At 51.6% G+C, this 22,650-nt stretch overlaps 1 protein-coding gene and 1 long non-coding RNA gene across 2 annotated transcripts; one reads left to right on the top strand and one right to left on the bottom strand.

Moving 5' to 3' along the window:
• Positions 1–203: 203 nt before the first annotated feature.
• Positions 204–11,002, bottom strand: STC2 (stanniocalcin 2). Its single transcript, XM_012765511.3, has 4 exons — positions 10,503–11,002; positions 8,337–8,479; positions 5,746–5,957; positions 204–707 (listed from the first exon to the last, which is right to left on the bottom strand). The coding sequence occupies exons 1-4, from the start codon at positions 10,651–10,653 to the stop codon at positions 305–307; spliced, it is 909 nt and encodes a 302-aa protein (XP_012620965.1). The 5' UTR covers positions 10,654–11,002; the 3' UTR covers positions 204–304.
• On the top strand, positions 9,764–21,854 carry LOC109729979 (uncharacterized). Its single transcript, XR_012914009.1, has 4 exons — positions 9,764–9,945; positions 18,734–18,824; positions 18,918–19,025; positions 20,963–21,854. It is a non-coding gene; the product is annotated as an uncharacterized LOC109729979 (long non-coding RNA).
• The last annotated feature ends 796 nt before the right edge of the window (positions 21,855–22,650 follow it).

Genomic DNA, 22,650 nt, shown 5'->3' on the forward strand with positions numbered 1-22,650 from the left:
CCCCTCCCCCACCGCAGAGCAGCTGCCCCCCACTGGCCCTGTGCATGGAAGGAAGACAAGTGGCCAGGAGGGCGCCGCACGCTCCCGCTCAGGAGGGCAGATTCCACCAGGCACCACCGAGACCTCGCTGCCCCAGAGTCCCCGCCTCACCTGTTCATTCCGCTAACATACACCTTCATGAAGTCCACAAGCCCCACAAAATCCTGCGTGACGTCCCCCCTCTTTAATGGTAAATGTTTTGGAATGTCCATAGATAAGAAAATGGACGGCGTGGAGGAAAGATTTCGTGGCCAGGCCTTTCGTTTCACCTCCGGATATCAGAATACTCGGACTGTTCATCCTCCGACTCGCTGCTTCCAGAAGGTCCCTGGGCCCCGAGACCCCCGGCTCTGTCCCGGGCATGGGCGTTTGGGTGGCTCTTGCTACCTCCCTCGCCCTTGGCACCTCGGCCGGCCTCCCTACTGCCGGGCTCCGGGAGGCGATGGCCCGCTTCCCCGCGGTGGGCCCGGGGCAGCCTGGCTCTGTCCACCTGGAGCTGGCGCTCGGGCGGCACCGTGGGCGGCCGGTGCAGGGCCGAGGTGCAGAAGCTCAGGATGGAGCACAGGCCCCCCCAGTTCTGCTCACACTGAGCCTGAACGCTGTGGGTGATGGCCTCCTTCACCTCCTCCCCACAGGTCAGCAGCAAGTTCACGAGGTCCACGTAGGGTCTAGAGAGTGAAAGCAAAGACACAGAGATGCCGAGAATGGAACGAGTCCCGGACGGGCCTCGACGCCAGGGACAATGCCAGGAAAGAGGTACGGCTAGCGCTTGGTTTGGTTGTGGTTTGGTGAAAGATCTTTCTGGAATTGCTTCAACCCTTTATTCTGTATTGTATGGAGTACTGGACCCAACCAACATTTACTGGGCGGCCACTGTGTGCCAGGCTGCACACCAGGCGCCGGAAGTTAGAGGCGTGGGAAGGCTCCCACTCTCGCAGTAGTGGTAGAGAGCCCGCCACGGGAAAGAGTGACAGTGACAAGTCACAGGTGCACAGGGTGGGAGCCTAGGGCCGGGACACTAACGGGAAGAACCTCTGGGGAGGGCAAGCACTCCAGGTAGGGCATCCGTGCGATCGACGGAAGGAGGGCAAGAGAGCTCTGGGCACTTCAGGCTGCTCTAGCTAGGCGACGGGTCTTGGGGCCAGCGGAACGAATAACACTTAGGCCAATGGTGCGGGGCCTAAATCCCAAACGGAGGAGTCTTTCTGGTAAGGAAGGAGAAGCCATAGATGCTCAGGGCCTGGAGAAAGGCTCCTGAGCGGCCTGGGTGAGCCCACGTCACCTGCCGCACCACGGGCCACTCTTCCAGCGCCTCCTCTAAGCGAGGTGCCCAGGAGGCCATTTTCCTCAAGTCCGCGTTTGCCCCGGTTTAGGCTCACGATGAAGTAGGGTGTTTTTAGAAGTTACTGGATATACTTCCCTCTGTGTCTGGAGGAGTGTGGACTAGGTGAGGAGGGGTAGGAGGAAGACCCCTTCCCTGGGATGTCATCTCCCGTGGGGCATTTCCCTGTCTTGGTAGTAGAGGCAGGGGCTGGGAGTGGCCATCCAAGCACCTTTTCCTTTCAGTCTGGGCTTCCCCAGAACTTGGGGTGAAGGCTGGCAGTAAGGGGCCATGTGTTTGGATTGAGAATCAGCTCTCTGGGAAATGAACAGGCTCAGTTCTGGAAGGCAGAGCCCTTCCGGTTGCCTTGGGTTATTCTTTAGGAAACTGCTGCAGGAGTTTAGTCCAGGGCTCGGACAGAGTGCCCAGAAGGCAGAGCAGCTGCGCCTGCTTTTTATATTTATGGCCCCATCTGGTAAGGGACACCCCAGCAGTGGGCTCTCATGGCCCTCTCCTAGAGGCTTTTAGCCTTTTAAAATCCCCAAGGGGGCATGGAATGTTTCCTGTGGCTAACCAGCATTCCTAGGCAGCCCTCGAGGGCAAAGTTTCTGGATGTATCTGACCATGAGCATCGTGGCTGTGGGCCATCACCTTGAGCAGGGAAATCAGGCTGGAATGTGAGATCCTTTATAACAAGGAGCAAACCCAGTTTTCTTCTGTAAGTCTGGGCCACCTGGGAGGCTCTGCTATAGCCTGTGCAATCTTTCCCTTGCAAGTTGGCAGTTGTTGCTACGCAGAAAGAGCAGAGTTGTGTTTTAAGAGTATGAAGTAGTTTACTGCCATTTTTATTAATTAGTCTTCCAGTTGCAATTGAGTGAACTGTCTTCATTTTGTGGATGAAAAACTGAAAAGAGGGGGGAGAAGGTGGCTTTTGGAAGCTTCTGGGCTAGGAGGGTTTCAGGGCTGGGCTAAGAGCAGAGAGAAGGAATGTTCTGGCTGATAAAGATCTAGCTGCTTTTTAGGGCCGACTCCATGCCTTTGGAGTCAGACAGTCTGTGCAGGCTGATGGGCAAAGTGCTGAGCCCTCTGAGGCAGGCCCTGAAGCCGGTAACACTGTCTCTTTGGGCTACCCTGAGGCGGTCATACCTGTGGCAACACAAGGGAAGTGCTCAGTGCATGTTTGTTTCCTTCCATCTTTTGAAAACTAGAAGTTTCCTCAGGGAGCTCAAGTTCACTGAGTGTATCTGCTAAAGCTACAGCAGGATTTTAGCACCTGACCGTACCTGCCACCCCTCTGGGGCTAGCCAAGCGCATTTTGGAGCTGTCTTTTTAGGATACTAAAGGGATGCTTTTGTTCAAGCTTCTTTCCCTGGAGTAAGGGGCGGGCTCTCTTGGGAACGTACAGACTGCCTCTCCTGCACCTCCGTCTGCTTCGCCAGGGCCTTCCTTCCATCCTTGCGCCATACGCACTCAGAACCCCAAGGTCCGAGAAGGCTGGAGGAGCCCACACTCTCCTCTGCCCTTGGCCCTGTCTCTGGGGGAGGAAGCTGTGACCCGCAGGGAGGGGTGTGTGTGTGCTGAACCAAGTTAATCTAAGCCTAAGCAGTGCTCTCAGCTGGCAGGGTGCCTTCTCAGGCTGCAAGCTCAGCCCGTGTCTAATGACAAAGCCCAGCTCGCTCAACTGGGTGTCTGCAAGGCTAAAGGATTTGAAAAAATGCATGAGGGAGATGTGCTTGGAGGCAGCACCCAGTGACAGGGAGGCCCAAGCAGGCCGGCTGCAGCTAGGGGGAGGCAGGCAGTATATAGAGAGAGGGCAGACAGCAGGGGGTGAGGGGAGCAGAAGGGACAGAACAGAGATCCTCAAAAAGCTGCCTTCACGGGGCCTGAGTGTTCAGGGCCGGATGGGGACTGGGTTGAAGAATGGGGGTGCTGTAGATCGTGGTGGGGGGACTGTGATTTCCTTTTCTCTAAAGTGAAAAGCAAATTTGGGTCTCATTTTCTTGTTTGAAACCAATGCTACACATTCTGAAAAGGACCTTTTGGTATTTACAGACTGATAAGATTCTTTAATCAGTTAATGTGGTTTAAAAAATAAAAAACCAAAAGACTCAGGCAATTCAGCTTGAAGTACAAGTTGATGCACTGCATAGTTGTGGCTTCAGAAGGGCAGGTGATGGGAGTTTCCAGGGGGCTGGAGTTAGGGGAGACCCACTGCTTGGAGGTGCTGGCTGGCAGGAAGCAGGAGGACCTGCCTGTGACCATGGTGAGTGTCCTTAACAGAGGCCCAGGATTCTCGGTGGGTTGGGCCACCTGCACTTCCAGAGCAGGCTGGGGTGGGAGCCACATGCTCATTCTAATGATATGAGGAACCCTTTGGAAAGTTCCTTGGCTCTAAGGTTCCTTGGCTCCAAGGACCATGTCCCCAAGGAGACACTAGAAAGCTACTATCTACTTTATCTTAAAGTCAAGGTGGAGGAGGAGGAAAACTAAAACCTTCAGGTTTCCCAAAGATGATTTTTCTCCTAAAAGACAGTCTTCTAGTGCTCCAGGCAGGTATTCTAGACTTATACACTAGCACCCCATCACACACTCTTGAGGCCAACAAACTCTCTCTAATGGGTGAGAGTGGATGAGGCACATGAATGTTACAGGGACTCAGCCACGGGGCGTTTGCCTTTTCCAGGCACTTGAAGGAAGAGGATTTCACGGTACTCTTCTTGTGTGATAGGGATATATTTTTGAAAAGGATGAAAATCCTGCCACATTTGGTGACCAGTGAGCCCTTTGCAGGTCTAGTGGAGACAGGATAGGCCAGGAGCAGCGAAGTTTCAAGCCTACAACTGGCTTCAGTCATCTATCCCAGCAATTCCAAAGCTGAAGGTAGGAACCAAACCTTAGCGCAAGTTCTTTAACCTCTTAGCTTCACTTTCCTCCTCTGTGGAATGGGGATGGTAATTTCTATCTGGTAGCATCTTTGGGAAAGATAAATGAGGTAATCCCTGTAAAGCCCTGGCCAAGGGTGTGTAACATCTTAAAAAGATAGCAATTATTGTTGTTGTTGTTACTTTTTTTTTTACAGGTATTTGGAAGAATAAAAAATATTTTATGAGGCATTGGCATAACTCAAGGAAAATGCAATGTTATCTTGCTTTTGGCAAGAGCTCCCTGCAGAGTTTTACCATGAATCATATAATTCTCACACTGTCCCAGGGGTGTTGCAAGATACCTAGAACCTTATAACCACCGGAAAGTGACAGGAGCTGGCTATTGTCCTTCATGGTCTAAGTGGTGTTGGAGTGGCGGGGGTAGCCTGTTTAGTGACGTAGCTAGAAGAAGGTTGTGGCACGAACTAAGAAGCAAGAGTTCATAAAGTTGCAGCTTGGCCCAGTGAGTCACTGTGGAAAGACCAAGGGTGCCCTGAAGCTGGCAGTGAATTGTACTGGACTGTTTAGCTGGTGGCTTTCTTTCTGCCCTGCCATCGTAATCTCCAGGGGCTACTGACTGTACCTCATGTTAGAAGAAATTATGTACCAACATGGTTTACCATGCTGCAAAACTGAGGATCCTACAGCTGGGATGTTTTAAGGAATGACGTTATCCTGGGTTTATCACTGAATTTCAAGTCTTTGAGTAAGTTAGTTCTCATTTCCTTTGGCATAAAAGTATTTAGCTGCTTAAAGTTTTTGACATTTGTTTTGCATTTTTTTCTGGGAGGGCATTCATGTATTAGAGCAAGTGAACTGGACCTTCTAAGGGAAAGGAAAGCTTATGGAGGCAGGAAAAACAACGAGTGCTCTCAGTTTTTGGCATTTAAGAGTGTAGGTTCTGGAGCCAGACTGCGTGGGTGCCAAGCCTGGCTCTGCCTGTCACTAGCTGTGTGTCCCTCACCTCGGCGAGTCCGGCCTCCCCGTCTGTGGAATGGAGGGCAGTGGGCCCCAGCTCACAGGCTGCTGTGAGATTAGGTGGAAAGCTCACACGGAGCATTTGGCCCCAGGACTGGCACTTAGTAAATGTTCAACAAATGTTCTCAGCTACTGCTGTCTGTAAGGACACCTCCACTGCTACTCGGAATATTCAGAGAACTCTTGGGTTCCCGGCCAAGGACAAGACGAAGTCTTTCTGAATCTACACACGTCACGCTTAGTAAAAAAAAAATTCCCATTTCTATTGCTTGTGACTTTGAAACTGATGATGGAAATCTCTTTTCCTTTTCCTGAAAGCCAGCAGGAAAGAGGCCTCCTTGGGGAGTCCCTGCAGTTTTCCGAGGTAAACCGCAACCTTCTCGCTTTGACGGGAGTGCGGTCTCCCAAACTGCCCCAAGTCTGCCCCACCCTGCCGCTGCCCTCGCCGGGCAGCCCCTCCTGCCAGGCCCACGGGGTACTCACTCGTGCAGCAGCAAGTCCTTGAAATGTATCATCTCCACGATGACCCGCGTGTTCTCCTGCGCGGCCGCGCACAGGTCGTGCTTGAGGTAGCACTCCCGCTGCAGCTGGAACACCATCTCCTTGATGGCCGGGCACTTCCGGCTTATGCAGCCGAACCTGTGCCGCAGGGCGTGGGCCTTGCACTTCAAGGCGTCTTTGATGAACGACTTGCCCTGAGAACAGAGAGGACGGGGAGACGAGCAGAAGACAGGAGTCCTTGTTACTCTAGCGCATGTCCAGGGGGAGCCTCACGGCCCATGTCTGGTCACGTGAGATGTTCAGTCCCGCACTCACACAGCTCCCTCCTCCCTCCAACCCGGGCTCCACGGCTGTCTGTCCTCCTGTCTGTCCTCGGGCGGCTCAGTGTTGGCTGCTCGGTGGCAACTTCTCTGGAGCACAAGGGGAATCTGGCCAGACACGAGTCCAGAACTCCTTTGTGGTTCTCAGCAGGCATTCTTCCCAAGTGGAAGATGCCCGTTTGTCCAAATTTCACACTTTCCCTTTTTCCTTCCATTTCAGGAGCGGCACCAAGATGGGTCGCTAACCGTGCGTCCCCTTTCTGCCTCCATGTCTCCCACCGCCTCAAATTCAAACCCTTGTCTCCTCCTATCCTTCAAGGAGGAGCAGTCTTTTCCTTTTCGAAAAGGATTCTACTCCTTTAAACTGTGAGGATTACTGCCTCTCAAAGGCCCGCCTGGCACACTGCCTGGCAGCATCTGGAGTCTGAACTGCCCAACGGACGGCCCCTCCCCCACGTCCCTGCGTCTCAGTGGCTCAGGCCGCCAGGCATACATCTGGCCTGCAGCTCTTTCCTGGCAACCCCTAGACTGCGCTTATCCTAGAAAGGAGACAGCTGTTGGGGGTGTGGAGGCGAGCTGGGTGTTAGCTCCCTTATCAACCTCCTGAGGCCGAGGCACTGTGGGATGCCTACCCAGGGCTCCCGGCCCCCTCCATTGCTATAGAAACAAGCTGTCGTCGGAGAGGTCACCCCTCTGTTTTTAGACAGGCCCGGAAGTCACTGAGTTGAGAAAGTAAATGGGTTTAGGTTGGAAGCAGAAAGCCAGCCGGCACATTTATTTTGGTTCTCTCTTCAGAAGCAAGTGAAAGGTCCACAGATCGTGTCTGATCTCTGAAAAGCCATGTGGGCCAACCACCCCCCCTGGGGTCCCTCCCCTTTGACTTTTCGGTGAGAGCCAAACGGAGTGGAGGGGGGGTGTGCCAGTTTATTAAGAAGTTATGTGCTGGGAATCAACTTGAAAGGGATGCTTCTAACTTGAGAATATATTCCTGTTGGTTGAGGAAAAAAGGAAGATTAATTTATGCGAGGGCTGCAGCAATCTGTTCTTGGTATTCTTCCCTGACATCCTGTGGGATTGCCCTTAAATACACATCTTTCCTCCGGATTTCCCATTACATTTCCTAATTCCAGTTAATCCAGAAGCGATGCTTTATAAGGGAGCCTTGAGGAGTTCCAAGTTCTACTTCTTTCCTTCCCTGGTTTCTGTTTCCCTCCTGCCACCTCACACCCTCTGCAGTCTAGGCTGCTGGCCATTGAGTCCCCTTCTGGTTCCCAGGCATTGCTCACTACAGGATGTCAGAGGATGGTGACCGGTGATCTTCATAAATTATGCCTACACTGTTGGTGTCCTCCAAATGTTTTCGTTGCTCTCCAGTGAAATGGGAGAGGAAGTTTATGAGATACAACAACAGAGTGTTTCAGCCAGGGAGAAATGTAGGGGCCAGGGAGAAAATGCAGAAGGTGAGCCTCATGCCACATGCCATCTAAAAACGTATCTAGGTTGTCGGCACTGGAGCCATAAGGTTGCTTGTTGTGTTCTTGCCCTGCCCTGAGCAGCAACTCTGTGTTGCCCGTGGGACCCTGGCACCACTGAAGTGGGTCAGGCCCTGACTATATTTATTATATAGAGCAAAAGAAAAGTGTGGAATTGCGGGACTTATTCAGGGTTTTGACTTTTCAGCTTGGGAAATAAGGGTCTGCTACATAGGAGGAATAAAAAGCTGCTCTCTGGCAGGCCCTGCATTATTCAGGTTGCCTGTACACACACACACACACACACACATACACACGATTATTAATTACTACAAATTTTGTGTCTCATCTGGTCTTCCCTATTAGGTGAAAATAGCGTTTGCAATATATACTTGGGGCCTCTGCCCTGCCCTCCATTATACCTAATGCAATGGGCTTTGGGGACTAGATTCTGGGTGGCCAGATGGGGTGTGTCTCCTTACCAGGTATTTATCATTTATTATGACATTGGTCTCCAGTCCACTCTGCCTGTGTGGACACAACTTAAGAGTGTAGATGGATTTAACTTACATGACAGCTCCAGTGCTCTCTGAACATGAGTGCAGTGGGGGAGATACGGGCATCTCACTGCACACCTAGAATGTCTCTTGCAAGCACTAAAACATTACAACACAAAGAACAGCTCAGGCAATCTGTTAACAAGGCTTTCCAGTGACTGAATGTTTCAATCATGCTATGCTCACCCAAAACACTCTTCATGCTTTATCTAAATGGTTTTTACCTGGGCATCAAATTTTCCAGCGTTGTGCAGAAAAGTCATGCAAATCCCATGTAAGCCCCGAATCTCACAAGAGTTGTTCTCGAAACATTCAAACACGCCACACCCCACATCGCCAGCGTTGACCAAACAGTGCTGGATCTCCGCTAAAAGGAAAATCACATACAAATATATACAAAACTCTAACCCATGCTGAAGAATGCAGAGAGGTCATTTGAAGCAAAAGTTAGTAACAACTAAAATAAAAATTAAAAAAAAGTTAGTAATGACTTCTAGGACCTAAAAAAGCCTGGGAAACAACATTTCATCATTTAATCTACCCAATAAAAATATATATATTTGTAAATATTTGTAAAAATTAGCCAAAAAATTTACAAAAATCACAACCAGACGTTAGGTCGGAGCAATCCTTCTTTTCATCCTTTCCATTTTCTTGAAGTATTTGTGGCAATACTTAGTTTGAGACAGAAAATATTTCACCCTTTTGAACCCACAGACAAAAATAAGATTTTAAGATGAAGACTGTACTTCATCAATGGAATACCCTCTCTACTTGGATCTGTAGAAGAGGCTGCTATTAAATCACAGCCATTTCCTTCCTGACCCCCAAATGACAGCGTCCCAAAAGCAGTTTCTATTCAGCTTTATGATTCAACACCTAAAAATCAAAACAAAATTCCTATTAAGGCAGCGCCTCCAAACCATCCGCATTAAAATACCAGGGCAGGGAAGCTGCGGTTTGTGAGCAGGCTGGCGAGCAGGCTCTGGAGTCCAGTCAGGTGGGGGCTCGCCTTCGAAAACGTGGCCATCCGCAGTTAGAGGCTCCTTTTAGTTAGGGATCCGGTGTGAGATGTCACTTAATCCCCTAGAATTCCCGAGGCCCAGGAGCTTGCTGCCTTTGGTCGCAGAATGTGGCCCTAATTTGTCTCTCTGAAAGGACAGACTGAGGGAGTTAACTGTCAGGCTGCCGCGTGCAAAGTCTCTCCTTCCCCCTCCCCCTCCTCAAGTCTCTGATTTAAACCAACCACAAAATTACATCAGAAAAGTATATTTTGGAGAAGGGCGGGGTCGGAGCAGATAATCTGCATTCAGATTAAATCTAGCGAGAGAATGAGGGGCGTGCATTGTTGAGGGTCACCAACTACCGAGAATCACGTTCAGTTCTCAAAGAAAGCGCCAGAGAGGGGGAGGGTGGGCGAAGGTCCTGGGGTGCGGGGGACGCCGCCCGGGATGTGGAGGCGAGAGGCTCTGGATGAGCCCACGCGCGGCCCGGCGCCCGTGAGGACCGCGACTCGCTCACTGGGGCGTCCCTAATGGGCACTCGTGCATTCCTGCTCGTGCGGTGAGCGCACGCCGCCGCCGCCGCGTTTGCTCAGCCCCCAAAATACCGGGGGGTGGGGCGCGGGGCGGAGGAGCTGTAGGCAGATTTTCTTTCTCTCCCCCGGAGCTGGGAAAAGGGCCAGCCCCGTGCCCTGCACGCCTGGCTCTGCTCTGCAGCTGGTCCGTGAGCCAAGAGCCGGTCGAGCAGAGGAGGCGCACGGTTCGGGTCGCGCCACCATTTCTTCGCTCGCCGACCTGGCCAGCAGCAGGGGATGGCGGCTCCACCGCGGAGGTACGCTCGCGCCGCCCCCACCTTCCTTCCGCAAGCAGTGCCCAGGGGGAAAGTTCGCCATGCAGTCGGTCTGACCCGGAAAGTTCTGGGATGTCGGGCATCTTTTGAGGAGGGGGAGAAGCGGTCCTGCCGAGGCCGGCCGGCTGGGAAGGGAAGTTCTCCGGGCGCAGGGCGCAGCCCAGCTTCTGGCACCCTTAGTGCCTCCCGCGGGCCGCCGGCGATGAAGTGCGCTTTGCACCGGGCCCGGGACTCGCGGGAGGGGACTGGCGCTGGCAGCGTCAGGCGCTGCCTCATTTCCCCTCCACCCTGGGGAGGACAGCAACAAGTCCTGCCACAGCCATTTCATCACCCTGCTAGCACGTGCAGATTCCGGGCGCTTGGAGCCCGGCGCGGACCTCGCTTAGCCTCGCGCTTCCCTTTGCACGTCCCGCGCCACACCAAGAGTTTGCGTGGCCCGGGGTGGGCGTCCGGCTCTGTGCGAAATGCCCGGGGTGCGCTGCGTGGGTGCAGGGTATCCCCTCCCAGCAGCTCCCGGCCACGGGGGCGCACGCACTTACCTGTGTTCTGCAGGGATAGGCGACCTTTCTGCTGGGAGCCCCTGTCTTGGGGACCCTCGGGAGGGTTGGTGGCGTCGGTCCCTCGCGCTGGGTCGAAGGTGGCCAACACCAAAGCCAGGGTCACGAACTGGCCCAGCCGCTCGGCACACATGGTTCTTGGTATAAACCTCCCGCCGGGAGACCTGGATTCTTTGTGCTCCCCTCCTGCTCCTCCTCCTCCTCTTCCTCCTCCGCCGCTTCCCCTCCTCCTCCCACTCTTCCTCCTAGCTTGCCTTTTCCCTCTTCCTCGCGGCCGCGGCTCCGATAGAGGTTACCCAGCGCCCTCCCGTAGCTCTCCAGAGAGCATGTGACCAGGCCGTTAGCAGCGCCGCGAATGCCCGGCAATGGCAGGGATGGTGCCTCAAATATCCCTGGAAGCTCTGGTGTCACTTGAATGAAGGAGTCGAGCAGGTGTTGTCCCGGCGGCTGGACCAATCCGGGACCCCGGCCCGTTTGACAACACGGCCGGGAGGCGGGGCCTGCGCCCAACTACTACGAGAGGAAGCCGAGCGCCGCTGGGAGCGCCCGACAAAGTTGCAGACCTGGCGGCCCGGGCGTCCGCGTGCGCGTGTGAGTGCGAGCGCGGCCGGAGATGCGCGCGCGTGTGCGGGGGCTCCCGGGCAATGGCCGCACGGACTTCGGCACTCGTTACAGAAGCGAATCCCAGCGCTAGTTACAGCTGGAGAAGGGCAAGTGGGGCGGACTGCTCTGGGACAGCGTCTTCCAGGTCCCTGGCTCGCATCACACCGCATCGGGCTGGGAAAGTTTCTTTCCACCTTTTCCAATTTAGTGAGATTCCCAGCTCCGAGGCCTTTTTTGGAGCAGTTTCCTGGGCACAGAGATGCTGTGGGCCAACTGAGCACGTATGGGAATTCCTAGCGTTGTGACACTCTGCATTAAAAAAAAAATAAAGCACGATTGAAGATAGGCGCAGAAGCAGTAGATATAGTATTTGGCCTGAGCAACAGCCCTTTCTGCTTTGGTGGGCCGTGCAACACCTGGGGTGTCGTTTCTCGGCCCTCCCCCAACCCAGACGGATTCCACGCTGGGCTGCAGGGATCCAGGTGACAGTCAGACTTGCATCATTTCCAGGAGGGTGGCAGGGAGGCCCAGACAGCCCTGAGTCAGCCCGCCGCGGAGCATCGCGTGCCCGGAGGCCAGAGCTTGAAAGGCAACTTCGCGTCTCCAAACACACTCTTGCATTTTCCCAAAGCGCTACTTGCCGCTCCGCTTCAGGTTCCCTTTACTCTAGAGTCATCGGATGGAAGGGGTGCAAACAAAGAAAAAAAGAGAGGGGAAATTCTCTCCATCTTTTCTCCCTTCTTGTTCGACCCCCTCCCCAAGCACGGCCAGGGTTGGACTGCTCCCAGCTGCTTTCTCCCCTGGCCTGCAGAAGCTGAGAGAAAGTTGGGCGCCGCTTGGAGCGCCTCTTCCCCTGCTGTGTGTGTACGTGTGCACGCTCACGTCTCCCCCGCGCCGAGCCAGGGACAGGAACTGCTCCCGGCCTTGTCAACCCGACGGCGCAGCTTGGTGGTCTCGCAGGGCTGGGGAGGGCGGGGACGCGAGCGCTGCCACCAGTGTCCCGGGCATGCAGCGGTGTGGCTCGCCCTCGCCCCTCCCCCAAGTCCCCGCCCTACTCCTGGAGAACAGGTGAGCCCGGGTACCAGCTCTCAGCCCCCGGCCCCCGCCCGGCTCCCGCCCGCGCCCTCTGCGGTAATGCGCCTGGGAAGTTTCATCACCCACTGCCCGCGGCGACGCGCCCGGGTCTCCGCAGCGGGGCGCACTGGCGGCCGGGTTGGGGCCGCCATGTGACACGGCTGGGGGAGGGGGTGCGGAGGCGCGCGGCAGGTCATCCTTCGGCCGCTGCTCAGCTCCTGCCCTTCCCTGCCTCGGTCCGGGCGCACCCGGGTTGGGGGAGGCGGAGGCGGGGGGCCAGGGTGACCGCCGCTGGCCGCAGCTGTCGGGCTTGTCGAGCTGTCCTGAGTAGGAAGGAAGGTGAGGAGGGCTTGGGGAGCTCGCTCGGAGTCGGCCTTCCCTGCGCTGGAGCGCCAGGGAGGTGCCCCCCATCCCTGCCCGACTTTCAGAACCCCGATAAATGGTCGCTCAGAAAGTCTGAGTCTGCAGCGGGGGCGAGAAACTGACGGCTCACGCGGTGATTCCAATAGCTGTTCTCCCGCAGCTTCAGACCTCTGGAGGGAGTTGGGGGTACAAGTACGTTAACATGGACGGTTCACATTGCCCACCCAGCTTTCGTTTGCATAGTTAACTTAGCTTCCTTTATTAGTTATGAAAATCCCCCTCCTGTAGATCCTTCAAAACAAAACAAAATAAACAACACCGCAGTTTTCTGGGCTCTCCTAACTAACTCCCAAAGGCCATGAGTTTTCTGGAGCTTAGTGGCTATTTGGCCCCAATATTGCTTATAGATATAGCTGGGGAGACTTTCTTTCCTTTTGTGTAGAACATGAGCCATATTGACATTAAAAAGGTATCTGGTCACCTGTTTTTTTGTTGTTGTTGTATTTTTGAGAAACAAATAGGAGAGAGCTCCAGGGAGTGGGAACAAGCCCACCTTTGTTTGGTAGATGCAGACTTCCGGGGCACCTGGAACAGCAGCCAAGCAGAGGGGGTCTCCTGGGTCCTGCCTCCCCACTGCTTTTGGCTAGCACTGTCTTTTGCTACTGTGGGGCCTTCTGGCTGCCCTCAGAGGACCTACAGGATTTAAAAGGTGGCTTGAAGCTCAGATTTGTGGGGGTAGGGAGGCACGGGCATTATATGCAACCTTAAAATTTGTACCCCCATAATATGCTGAAATTAAAAAAAAGGTCATCATGAGGTCATTTGCTCCAGTCTTACAAGAGATCTTCCTAGTTCCCATCTGAGCCCACTGTTCCTTTAGAACCAAAAGAACACGCAGCAGCTAAAATTTAAAGTGTTGTAAGCAGAGGCACTAGTAGTACCACTGGGCAGTTGGCTGGGACCACCAGTCGAGACCACAGGTCTGGGGTAGCAGTGGCATGGGGCTCAGACTGGCGACTTTGCTGCGATCCTCCCTCCCTCCTGCAGGTTCCCTAGCTCTGTAACTTAGGCCTGGTTTGGCAGACAGTGGCTGTGAGAGTGGGGGTGAAAGAACAGTAATAATAATTATGGTTGCTATTGTGGAGCTAACACGAATTCAGAACAGGACCATGCCACACATCAAGCTCACAACTTTGGTGTTCCCCTGGATCCAAGATGAGAATTGAGACTTAGGCGGTCTCTTGGAAAGATCAGCAGGTACTGCCCTGAGGTTCGGCAGAGACTGGCTGCAGCTGTGGAGAGGCAGGTGTGGCCCGCTTTGTGGCATCCAGAGGCTTCCGTGGTTGATGCATGGGGCCCACGTTTTCCTCCCTAAACCCACGACACCAGATACAGGTGGTCAGCACTTAGTGGCAGGTTGGAATACCCCCTTCCCCAAAGATGGGGGAGGACAATGACAAGTACCAACAAGGGAAAGAGAGTGAGGAGGGCAGGTCGCAGGACCAGCAGGGGTGGATGCAGGGAGGGGACACGGTGGGGTTTGCCTCGGGAGCAGAGGTGGGCCAGTTGGGTGTGAAAGTGGGAGAGACCGGCCAGGGCGTGGTGTCACGGCTGGGCCATGGTGACAGATCCGTGCTCATTCATCCTGACGGTATTGAAGGATGAGACTGCAGGGTGATCCTAGACTAGATTCTCTTTAGGAATTAGGAAGAGCTCGGGGGCTTGCTGTGCTGCCATTGCAGAGATGGAGGAGAGGAGTGGGAAGGAATGAGCTGGCACCTTCAGGAAATTGCAGTGCCTAGCAGGACAGAGGTGTTCTTGCTCAGGTGAGAGCAGGTGTGACCTTAGAGGATGGGCACAGTTCTTGGGTGCCGAGGCACTGCGGGTGTACGCTGACACGTGCTGCGCAGTCCAGGCGCTCTGTGAGCCTGGAGCCTGAGAGAACATGGCTTGCACGTGGGGAGCTCCGCCCGCTGCATGGCCGCCCCCTTGGAGCAGACTGTCTGGGCTCATGGCGCCACCTTATGGTTAGAGAGGGAACTGTCCGACCCTTTCCTTATCTCTACCTGCCTCCAGGGCCCGGGGCGCTGCTGACACTGCGTCTCCTCCCTTCTCCCCATTTCCTCACCTTTTTCTTAGCAAATGCTTTAATCCCCCCATGAAGGAAATCTGCAACTTTTTATTTTCTCTCTTCCTCCCGGATCCTTTGCTGTCTTCCTTTGTGAGCCTCAAATCTACCCTAATCATGGCTCCTGTGACTCATGCCTCTTTGAAGGAAAATGAAAAAAGGTATTAAGGTGAAACCGGACAGGCAAAATAACACCCTGCTGCTATCAAGCCTCCCAAATTCTTGGAAGCAGAGGTCTCTCCCTAAAAAGTCTCCATCTTTCCTCCTTTCCTTCCATTAAACTGGTTGTTTCATTAAGTACAATTCAGGATAAAGGAGACTATGTCTTTAATATTTGAGTTTGTTTATTAGTACTACAACCAAATTGCTTTCTACTAACTTATATTGTAGAAGTGCTTCAACAACATTCTGAGTTAAGAGGGATTTTGTGGGGCTGGCCTGGCGATCTCACTATCATGTATAATATTGTTTATTGGAGGAAAATATATTCTGAGTTCTCCAAAGTACCAACTCTCAAAGTGTTGGAACACAACACTTTTGTGAATTAGGCATTTCCTCTATGTCATAGATCAATAGACAGTTCATGGATTGCCTGGAAATATAAAAGATAAAAAAGAATTTTTAAAAGCCCGGGAGAATAGGAACACTGTATCCTTCACAATAAATCCATTTACTGGAAAGAATATAAAGCAGTAAACATGGGGCACCTGATTGTGGTCTGAGTTTTATTAGTGCCTTGCTAGGAAGTCTGAATAGTATCCCAGAAGCCCTTCCTGTTTTCCTTGGGTCATAATTTTTGCTTCCTCATTGTGTGCTGAGACAAACTCCAGGAGAGGATATCCCAGGCCAGGGGGTTCCTGGCTCCCATGGAGGGGCAGGCATCATGGTAGTGGAATACTGTCGAGCTCTGCCTGGCTGGGTTTCAACTTTGGTCTGAGAACCGTTGGATTTCCAGTGGGTGAAGGAAGAGTCTATTATGGGGCAGTTTTCCAGTGAACCAGATTTTGAAAGTCTTCAGGAAATGAACAAATCGATTAATGTGATTTAACCTTCACTCTGCCATAAGGCCCCACTGGACCTCATTTTAGATTTAGAGGTTTTTTTTTTTTCCCTGAGCAGTTCTAACTATTTGTAAGAATTGATATTTCATGACTTTTGTTTTTTTTTAGAGATCAAAGATCAAAGAGAACTTTTACTTTTTAACAAAAATAGAATGAAACTCATTCTGTCATGAAGTTATCATATAAGATCATTGGGACCATTTATAAATCTACAATACATCATAGGATCTTAAATATTAATTTTCTTATATTTTAAATACCTTCCATTTTATTATCCTATAAATTATTTCATCATTACTTGTCTATTATTACCAATTATGGTAAAAAAAAAAAAACCACTAAAAGAAGAAGAAAATGGAAGAATGATGGAATCACCTAGAAGGATAATGCAGCAGTGAAACAAATCATCATTCAGTTTTTTCTATTGCATTGCCTGAAGTGTTACATCATCTCTCAAGAAAGCATAACAGAAGACAGAAGACGCCATCTTTGTGGTCTTATTATTGCCTCCATTGAATACAGTTGTGAGTACAGAATTTTTCTTTTTTCTGCACAAAAACGGTAAAAGAAGAAAATTGACAGAGGAAAACATTTACAATTATTAGACAAATCAGAAGACGAATGCAAAGAGACAGCAGCATCGTAGACTCCAATGGTGATGGTGACACAGGTTGCACTGTATAAGCAAAGTCTTAGACGAGTCATACATGAAAATAATCTAGATGAATTTTCTCAAACTTAAGGATGTAAAAGTAAACAATATATTTCTAAACAAAAAGAAAATATTCTCATCCAGTTAGTAATTCAACGGGAATGATTTCATCATGCAATATTTGCAACATGAACCTGGACCATCTTGTTTCGATGAAAGAATAGGGGCCAATGTTCTTTTACTTTTTATGATGTTCACTTATCAATGTAAATTTACCAAAGTAAATTTACCAAAATTTACTTGATACAGTTTGAAGGGGACAAATGATGAAATCAGAGCAAAGGGGATTACAAAGGTGATCAAAAAGAAATAGGTGATATACACACAAAAGAAAAATAATTATTGGATTAGTCATTCTAATTGGTGTTTATAAGCTTAAAAATAAAAATCCTTTCTAATTGTGGAGAAAAGAAGATGACCAACTTCTGAACAAAACTATGAGCTTTCAAAGGTTTTCAAAAGTAATACGTTGTATAATACAAGTGTAAGGAGAAGCAATGATGAGCTAGCACTTGTGAGATTTACTTGCAACCTGGAATTGGTGTGTATGAGGTGGGTCTGCCCCAGGTTTGCAGGTGACAGCTGGTGAGCAGTCACATTCAGAGCATGTCGCTCATTTTGGGTTCATACACATTCAAAACCAGAAAAATGTGCAGTGAAAATGTGCTGTTATTAAATTCTCTAATAAAGTTTTTTCAAACTGTCCCTCTAGTCCTACTTCTGTAGATTATTCACAAAAATAAAAAGGATCCATTGGCCCCCAGTGGTGAAGGATGATGACAACTTTTTCCTGCTACATGGGGGTTAAGGTTATAGAGGTAAAATCTTAAAACAAAAATGAGTAAACTCCTTTCAGCAGGTGGCAGTCCCTAAAGAGGTCTCCCTCCAGTCCCAGCCCTCTCCCACGTGTGTCCACCATCGATTGAGGATTGTTTAAAGACAGGTGGTTTGAATGTGAGACTTGGTCACATAGCCTCTCTGTTTACTCTCCCCTTTAGTGCACCTCAGTGCTTCTCAAACTCCAGTGGGGAAAGAAGTACTATACGTCACATGGCCCCCACATCCGGATGGGTGGTTTACAGGATTTACTGCAGTACTGTGGCCCATCTCAGCTCACTGCAGCCTTGAACTCCTGGGCTCAAGTCATCCTCCTGCCCCAGCCTCCTGAGTAGCTGGGACCACAGGAGCACACCACCGAGCTCTGCTTAAAGCTGGGTGATTGAGTGTGGCTGGGAAAGACGGTGCTGGGGGAGGGGAGGACTCATGGTTGGGACATTGACTGGGCTTAGACCCCAGAGCCCGGTGTGCCTGCCGCATCTGCACATGACGGAAATCCCAACACAAAAGTCGAACAATGAAGGAAAGAGTATCATCCCCCCATTGATGGAAGCCCTGTGGATGCAGGTACTGCAGATGTGTTGGAGGAGGACGCCCAGGCAGGCATCCCCTGAGAAGTCAGGTGGCAAATTGAAGATGGGAAGGAAGCCTGGGAACAAACTGGCAAGATACCTGAGTTTTGCACATTAAGGGGAGCCTGTCTTCACCTGCTTCTCCCTCCCCTCCCGTAACACCTTTTCCACCCCACCCCTCCACCACCCACCGTCTCCACAAACGCTGTCACTTGGTTGCTCCAGCAACGCCCCCAGGAGTCATGTTTGATATTCTCCTTACCTTCCTGCCTCTGCGTGAACCTCATCACCAATTCTTGTTGTTTCTGACCCCAAAACATGTGCCCATTCGTTTTCCCCTCTCCATTCCCACTCTCCAAGCCTCAGTCATCTCTGTCTTGAACTGTCGCAGAGTTCACCAGCTGGCCTCCTGCTTCCATGTTTGCCTCCAATTGGAGCACGCCTCCAATCCAGATTCTCTGCCTTGCTCATAGCCAGATTGATTAAAAACAAAAACAAAAACAAAAACAAAACAAAACAAGAAAACCCACTCCAAATTAAAAAAAAAAATCCCAAACCAAATCATACCACTCACTTGCTTATAATTCCAGAGGCTTCTTAGAATACCATCCACACTCCCGTCCACGCAGAAGGCCCTGCGAGATCTGGCCGTGCTGGTGTCGCAGGTCTTGTGGAAACCACTCGCATTCACTCGTTCCCTTCCAGTGCCTTTTTTCTACACTGCGGTTTGGCCAAGCTCTTTCCTGCCTTCCGGCCTTCGTGCAGGCTTTTCCTGCGCAATCGGGGGCCTTTCTCAGTTACTACCTTGTTCATTTATTTGTTTTAATTGTTTGTTGTCTGTCTTATTCCTTCTCCTACCTAAGATGAATCATAAGCTCCCTGACCGGGAAGACATGCCCGCCACGTCCAGCGTCCAATCCTACGCACCCGCCACCGTCCCTGGCTCATGGCAGAGTAAGAGTATATGTGTGTGTGCGTGTGTGTGTGTGTGTGTGTGTGTGTGTGTGTGTGTGTGTATTGGATGTTGGATGACAAAACGCCTCCTAGTTTCAGCTGCAGAACTGGGACTTACAGAGGGGCAGCCCACTTGGAGAAGAAGGGGCTGCATGTAGCGGGCTAGCGGCCATCCAGGTGGGATCTCCAGTGGACAATTCGGTAGGCATCCTCCCACCTCTGGTAGCGTTTCCTGCTTTTGTATTCATTGCCCGTTTAGCCCTCTCTACAACCTAAAATTATTCTCAGATGAAATTGTTGTGCAGATAAAAACTTGAAGCTCAGAGATTCTTGTCTGAGACTCACACAGCTGGAAGGCTCTAAGTCCAGGTTTGAGCCTGAGTTTTCAAATCCCCAGATCTTTGTATTTCATTCCAGAAGTCATAACCCATTTCTCCATCTTTACCAGTGAACAATAAGGATTACAGATCATGTCGCACAACACTTTCATTTTGATGGTGATCAAAGTGAGCTTAGTTAATATATATAAACGAATCCATATATATGTATATAAAACTATATTTCTCCCTATGATCCTAAAACTTTGAGAAGGGCAGAAGAACTAGGGAGAGAGAAAAGTATAACTACAAGAAAGGCCTCAGAGGAAACAAATGGAAAGGAACCAAGGTAAGATTATAATCTAAAAGAAAACCAAAGAACATGTTTAGACTCTTTTTGCTTTTTGGCAAGGCTACCAACAAAGAGAAGTGGGTAACGATATAAATTAGGTACAACTAAGGCAAGAAGGCTGATAATTGATGAAGAAAAAGAAAAAGAGAGAAAGAGGAGGAAACAGCTCTCTGGGGAAGGCAGGAGGACAGGGCACTTGACCGGGTGTCACTCACCATACCATGCGCAGCGAGTGTTTAGGGAAGATGGAAAAAAGGGAGGCCTTGGGCTTTTGGCCTCAGTTTGATGATGGCAGCTGCTTAGGGGACCATTTGAGGACAAGGAGAGACAATCTATGGACCACACTGAGGTGGGGGCCGGCCTTAGCGCCGGTGGGGAGGGAAGGCTTCAAGCCAGAGGCCACTGGGTTACACTCCCAGTCTTGCCACTGATTAGCTGCCTGACCATGGCCAGGTTACTTAGCCCCTCTGAGCTTCAGTCTGCTCAAGACAGGAACAGGAATAACACTATATCCTTCATAGGGTGGTTGTAGGATTAAATGTGACAATGTGTCAAAATGTCTTGCCCAGGCCGGGCGCGGTGGCTCACGCCTGTAATCCTAGCTCTCTGGGAGGCCGAGGCGGGCGGATTGCTCGAGGTCGGGAGTTCAAAACCAGCCTGAGCAAGAGCGAGACCCCGTCTCTACTATAAATAGAAAGAAACTAATTGGCCAACTAATATATATAGAAAAAATTAGCCGGGCATGGTGGCGCATGCCTGTAGTCCCAGCTACTTGGGAGGCTGAGACAGAAGGATCGCTTGAGCCCAGGAGTTTGAGGTTGCTGTGAGCTAGGCTGACGCCACGGCACTCACTCTAGCCTAGGCAACAAAGTGAGACTCTGTCTCAAAAAAAAAAGAAAAAAAAAAAATGTCTTGCCCAGTGTTTGACACCTGGCAGGCACCGAATAGCTATCAAAGCAGGGGGCGGGGGCTGTGGCCATTCTCTGACAGGCATCTGAGTCTGAGTCAGAGCCGTGACCTTCTGCTGCTTTGGGCTCCGTTGTTAAGTCCTCAGAAGGCAAGAAGGAGAGTTAGTGAGCTGCCCCATCCTCCTACCCGGGTCTTGTGGCTCTTTCTAGACGGTGAGATTGGGGTGGCTTGCATTTGTGGGTAGTAACTGGGTGCATTTTTATTTGCAGGTTACTGGGTGCAGTAACATACCACACTTGCTTTTTAAAAGTGCCTTAATGGGGCTGCTATAGTAGAAAGAGAAAAGCTTTCATTGGTATGTGTATGTCGTCCAAATGGTATTTTTAAAGATTTATTTTTGTGTGTTCATGATGTTCTTGAATAATGTTTCCATAAGTACGGTCAAAGATAAAACTTGTGCAGTGCACAAAATCTGGTCATGCATATTTTAGAGTGTGACCGTCTTTTGACCAGCCTTGGGATCCATTTGCCAAGTTCTTTACTGCCTTGTGTTTCCTTAGGAGGACTTGCTCGAGCTGGCTGGCTGGCCAAGAAACTCCTGCACGTTGGGCCCAGTGATGGCCGTGCCCTGTGGCAGGTGCAACCCTCCACTTGCAACAGCATGGCTCTCTAGCTGGACTGGTGGCGGCCAGAGCCTCAGAGCGCAGCCGTTTACTCAGCAAATGCCTGGTGAGTGCCTTTGACGTGCCAGGTGCTGTGCTGGGCCTTGAGGATATGGTGCTAAGATGGACAAGGCAGCTGGTCCCATGCAGCAAATCAAGTAACGGAAAAAGGAGCAGTGACTAAGCACCTACACTAGCGAGGGTGGTCATAGAAGCCTTCCTTAAACTGGTGTCATTTCTTCAGAAACCTGAATGACACACACAAAAAGCCAGCCTGGCAGAAGCAGTGCAAGTGCAAAGGCCCTGGACTCGGAATGAGCCTGGCTTGCTCAGAGAACTGAGAAGTGATGGTTGGGGCTATGGTTTGAATGTTTGTCACCTCGAAACTCATGTTGAAAGTTAATCTCCGGTGTCACAGTATTGAGAGTTTGGGCTTTTAAGAGGTGATTGGGTCATGAGGGCTTTGCTTTCAGGAATGAATTAATGGGTTAATGGGTTAATGGGTTAATAGGTTATCATGGGAGGGGAACTGGTGGCTTTACAAGTAGAGGCAGAGAGACTTGAGACAGTGCACGAGCATGCGCAGGTCGCTTGCCACGCGGTGCCCTGCGTGCACTGGGGCTGTGCAGGGTGCCAGCCAGAAGGCCCGCACCAGATGTGAGCCCCGACCTCGGACTCCTCCCCTGCGACTGTAAGGAATAAATGCCTTTTCTTTATAAATGACCCAGTTTCAGGTGTTCTGTTAAAAGTGACAGCAAACAGACTAAGACATCTGGTGTGGCCGCAGCCTGGTGAGTGCTGGGAGGGAGAGTGGCAGGAGATGGGTGGTGGGGTCAGGGAGGGAGAGTGGCAGGAGATGGGTGGTGGGGTCGGGGAGGGAGAGTGGCAGGAGATGGGTGGTGGGGGCAGGGAGGGAGAGTGGCAGGAGATGGGTGGTGGGGGCAGGGAGGGAGAGTGGCAGGAGATGGGTGGTGGGGGCAGGGAGGGAGCGCGGCTTTTGTTGCCGAGTGTGGTGGGGCTCTGGAGCCCTGGAGTTATCTTGGAGAAGCAGAGAACCTGGCCACGGCTGAGCACCAGTGCGGCTTGGCGGCCTCAGCGCTTGGCGTCACCTCTCTGTCCTCTCTGTGGCCCTGCCTTCTCTGTGTCTCGGGCCACCCTCAGAGAATGGCTTCCCCTGACTTCGATTTTGCACCTCTGCTCTGCAGGGACCAGCCCAGAGCGAGATGGAGGCTTTGGGTTCTGATTCCAAATCCCGAGAGTTCCTAATTCCAGAGGGAGAATCTGAGGGGCTCAGATCCCTGCCCCGTGCGGAGGGCCGGGGGCGAACTGGCTGGCCGGCTCCCGCAGTGGGACCCTGCGGGTGGGCTGGGCAGGGCGATGGGCCCTCGTGGGGAGCAGGACAGCGACAGGCCCCACAGGTGTCCGAACTCCAGATGGGAGGACACCGCGGCAGCTGTGTGTGCGGCGTCTGCTGCCATGGAGGGATTCGCAGGGCTGGGCGGCCGACCCGACTGCCACAGGGAAGGCTCGGCCACCGCAGCAGAGAACAGGACAAGGACAGGGGCGGAGGTCTGGCTGGAGAGTGG

Source organism: Microcebus murinus, chromosome 21 (genome assembly GCF_040939455.1).
Source record: "Microcebus murinus isolate Inina chromosome 21, M.murinus_Inina_mat1.0, whole genome shotgun sequence".
Taxonomy (NCBI): domain Eukaryota; kingdom Metazoa; phylum Chordata; class Mammalia; order Primates; family Cheirogaleidae; genus Microcebus; species Microcebus murinus.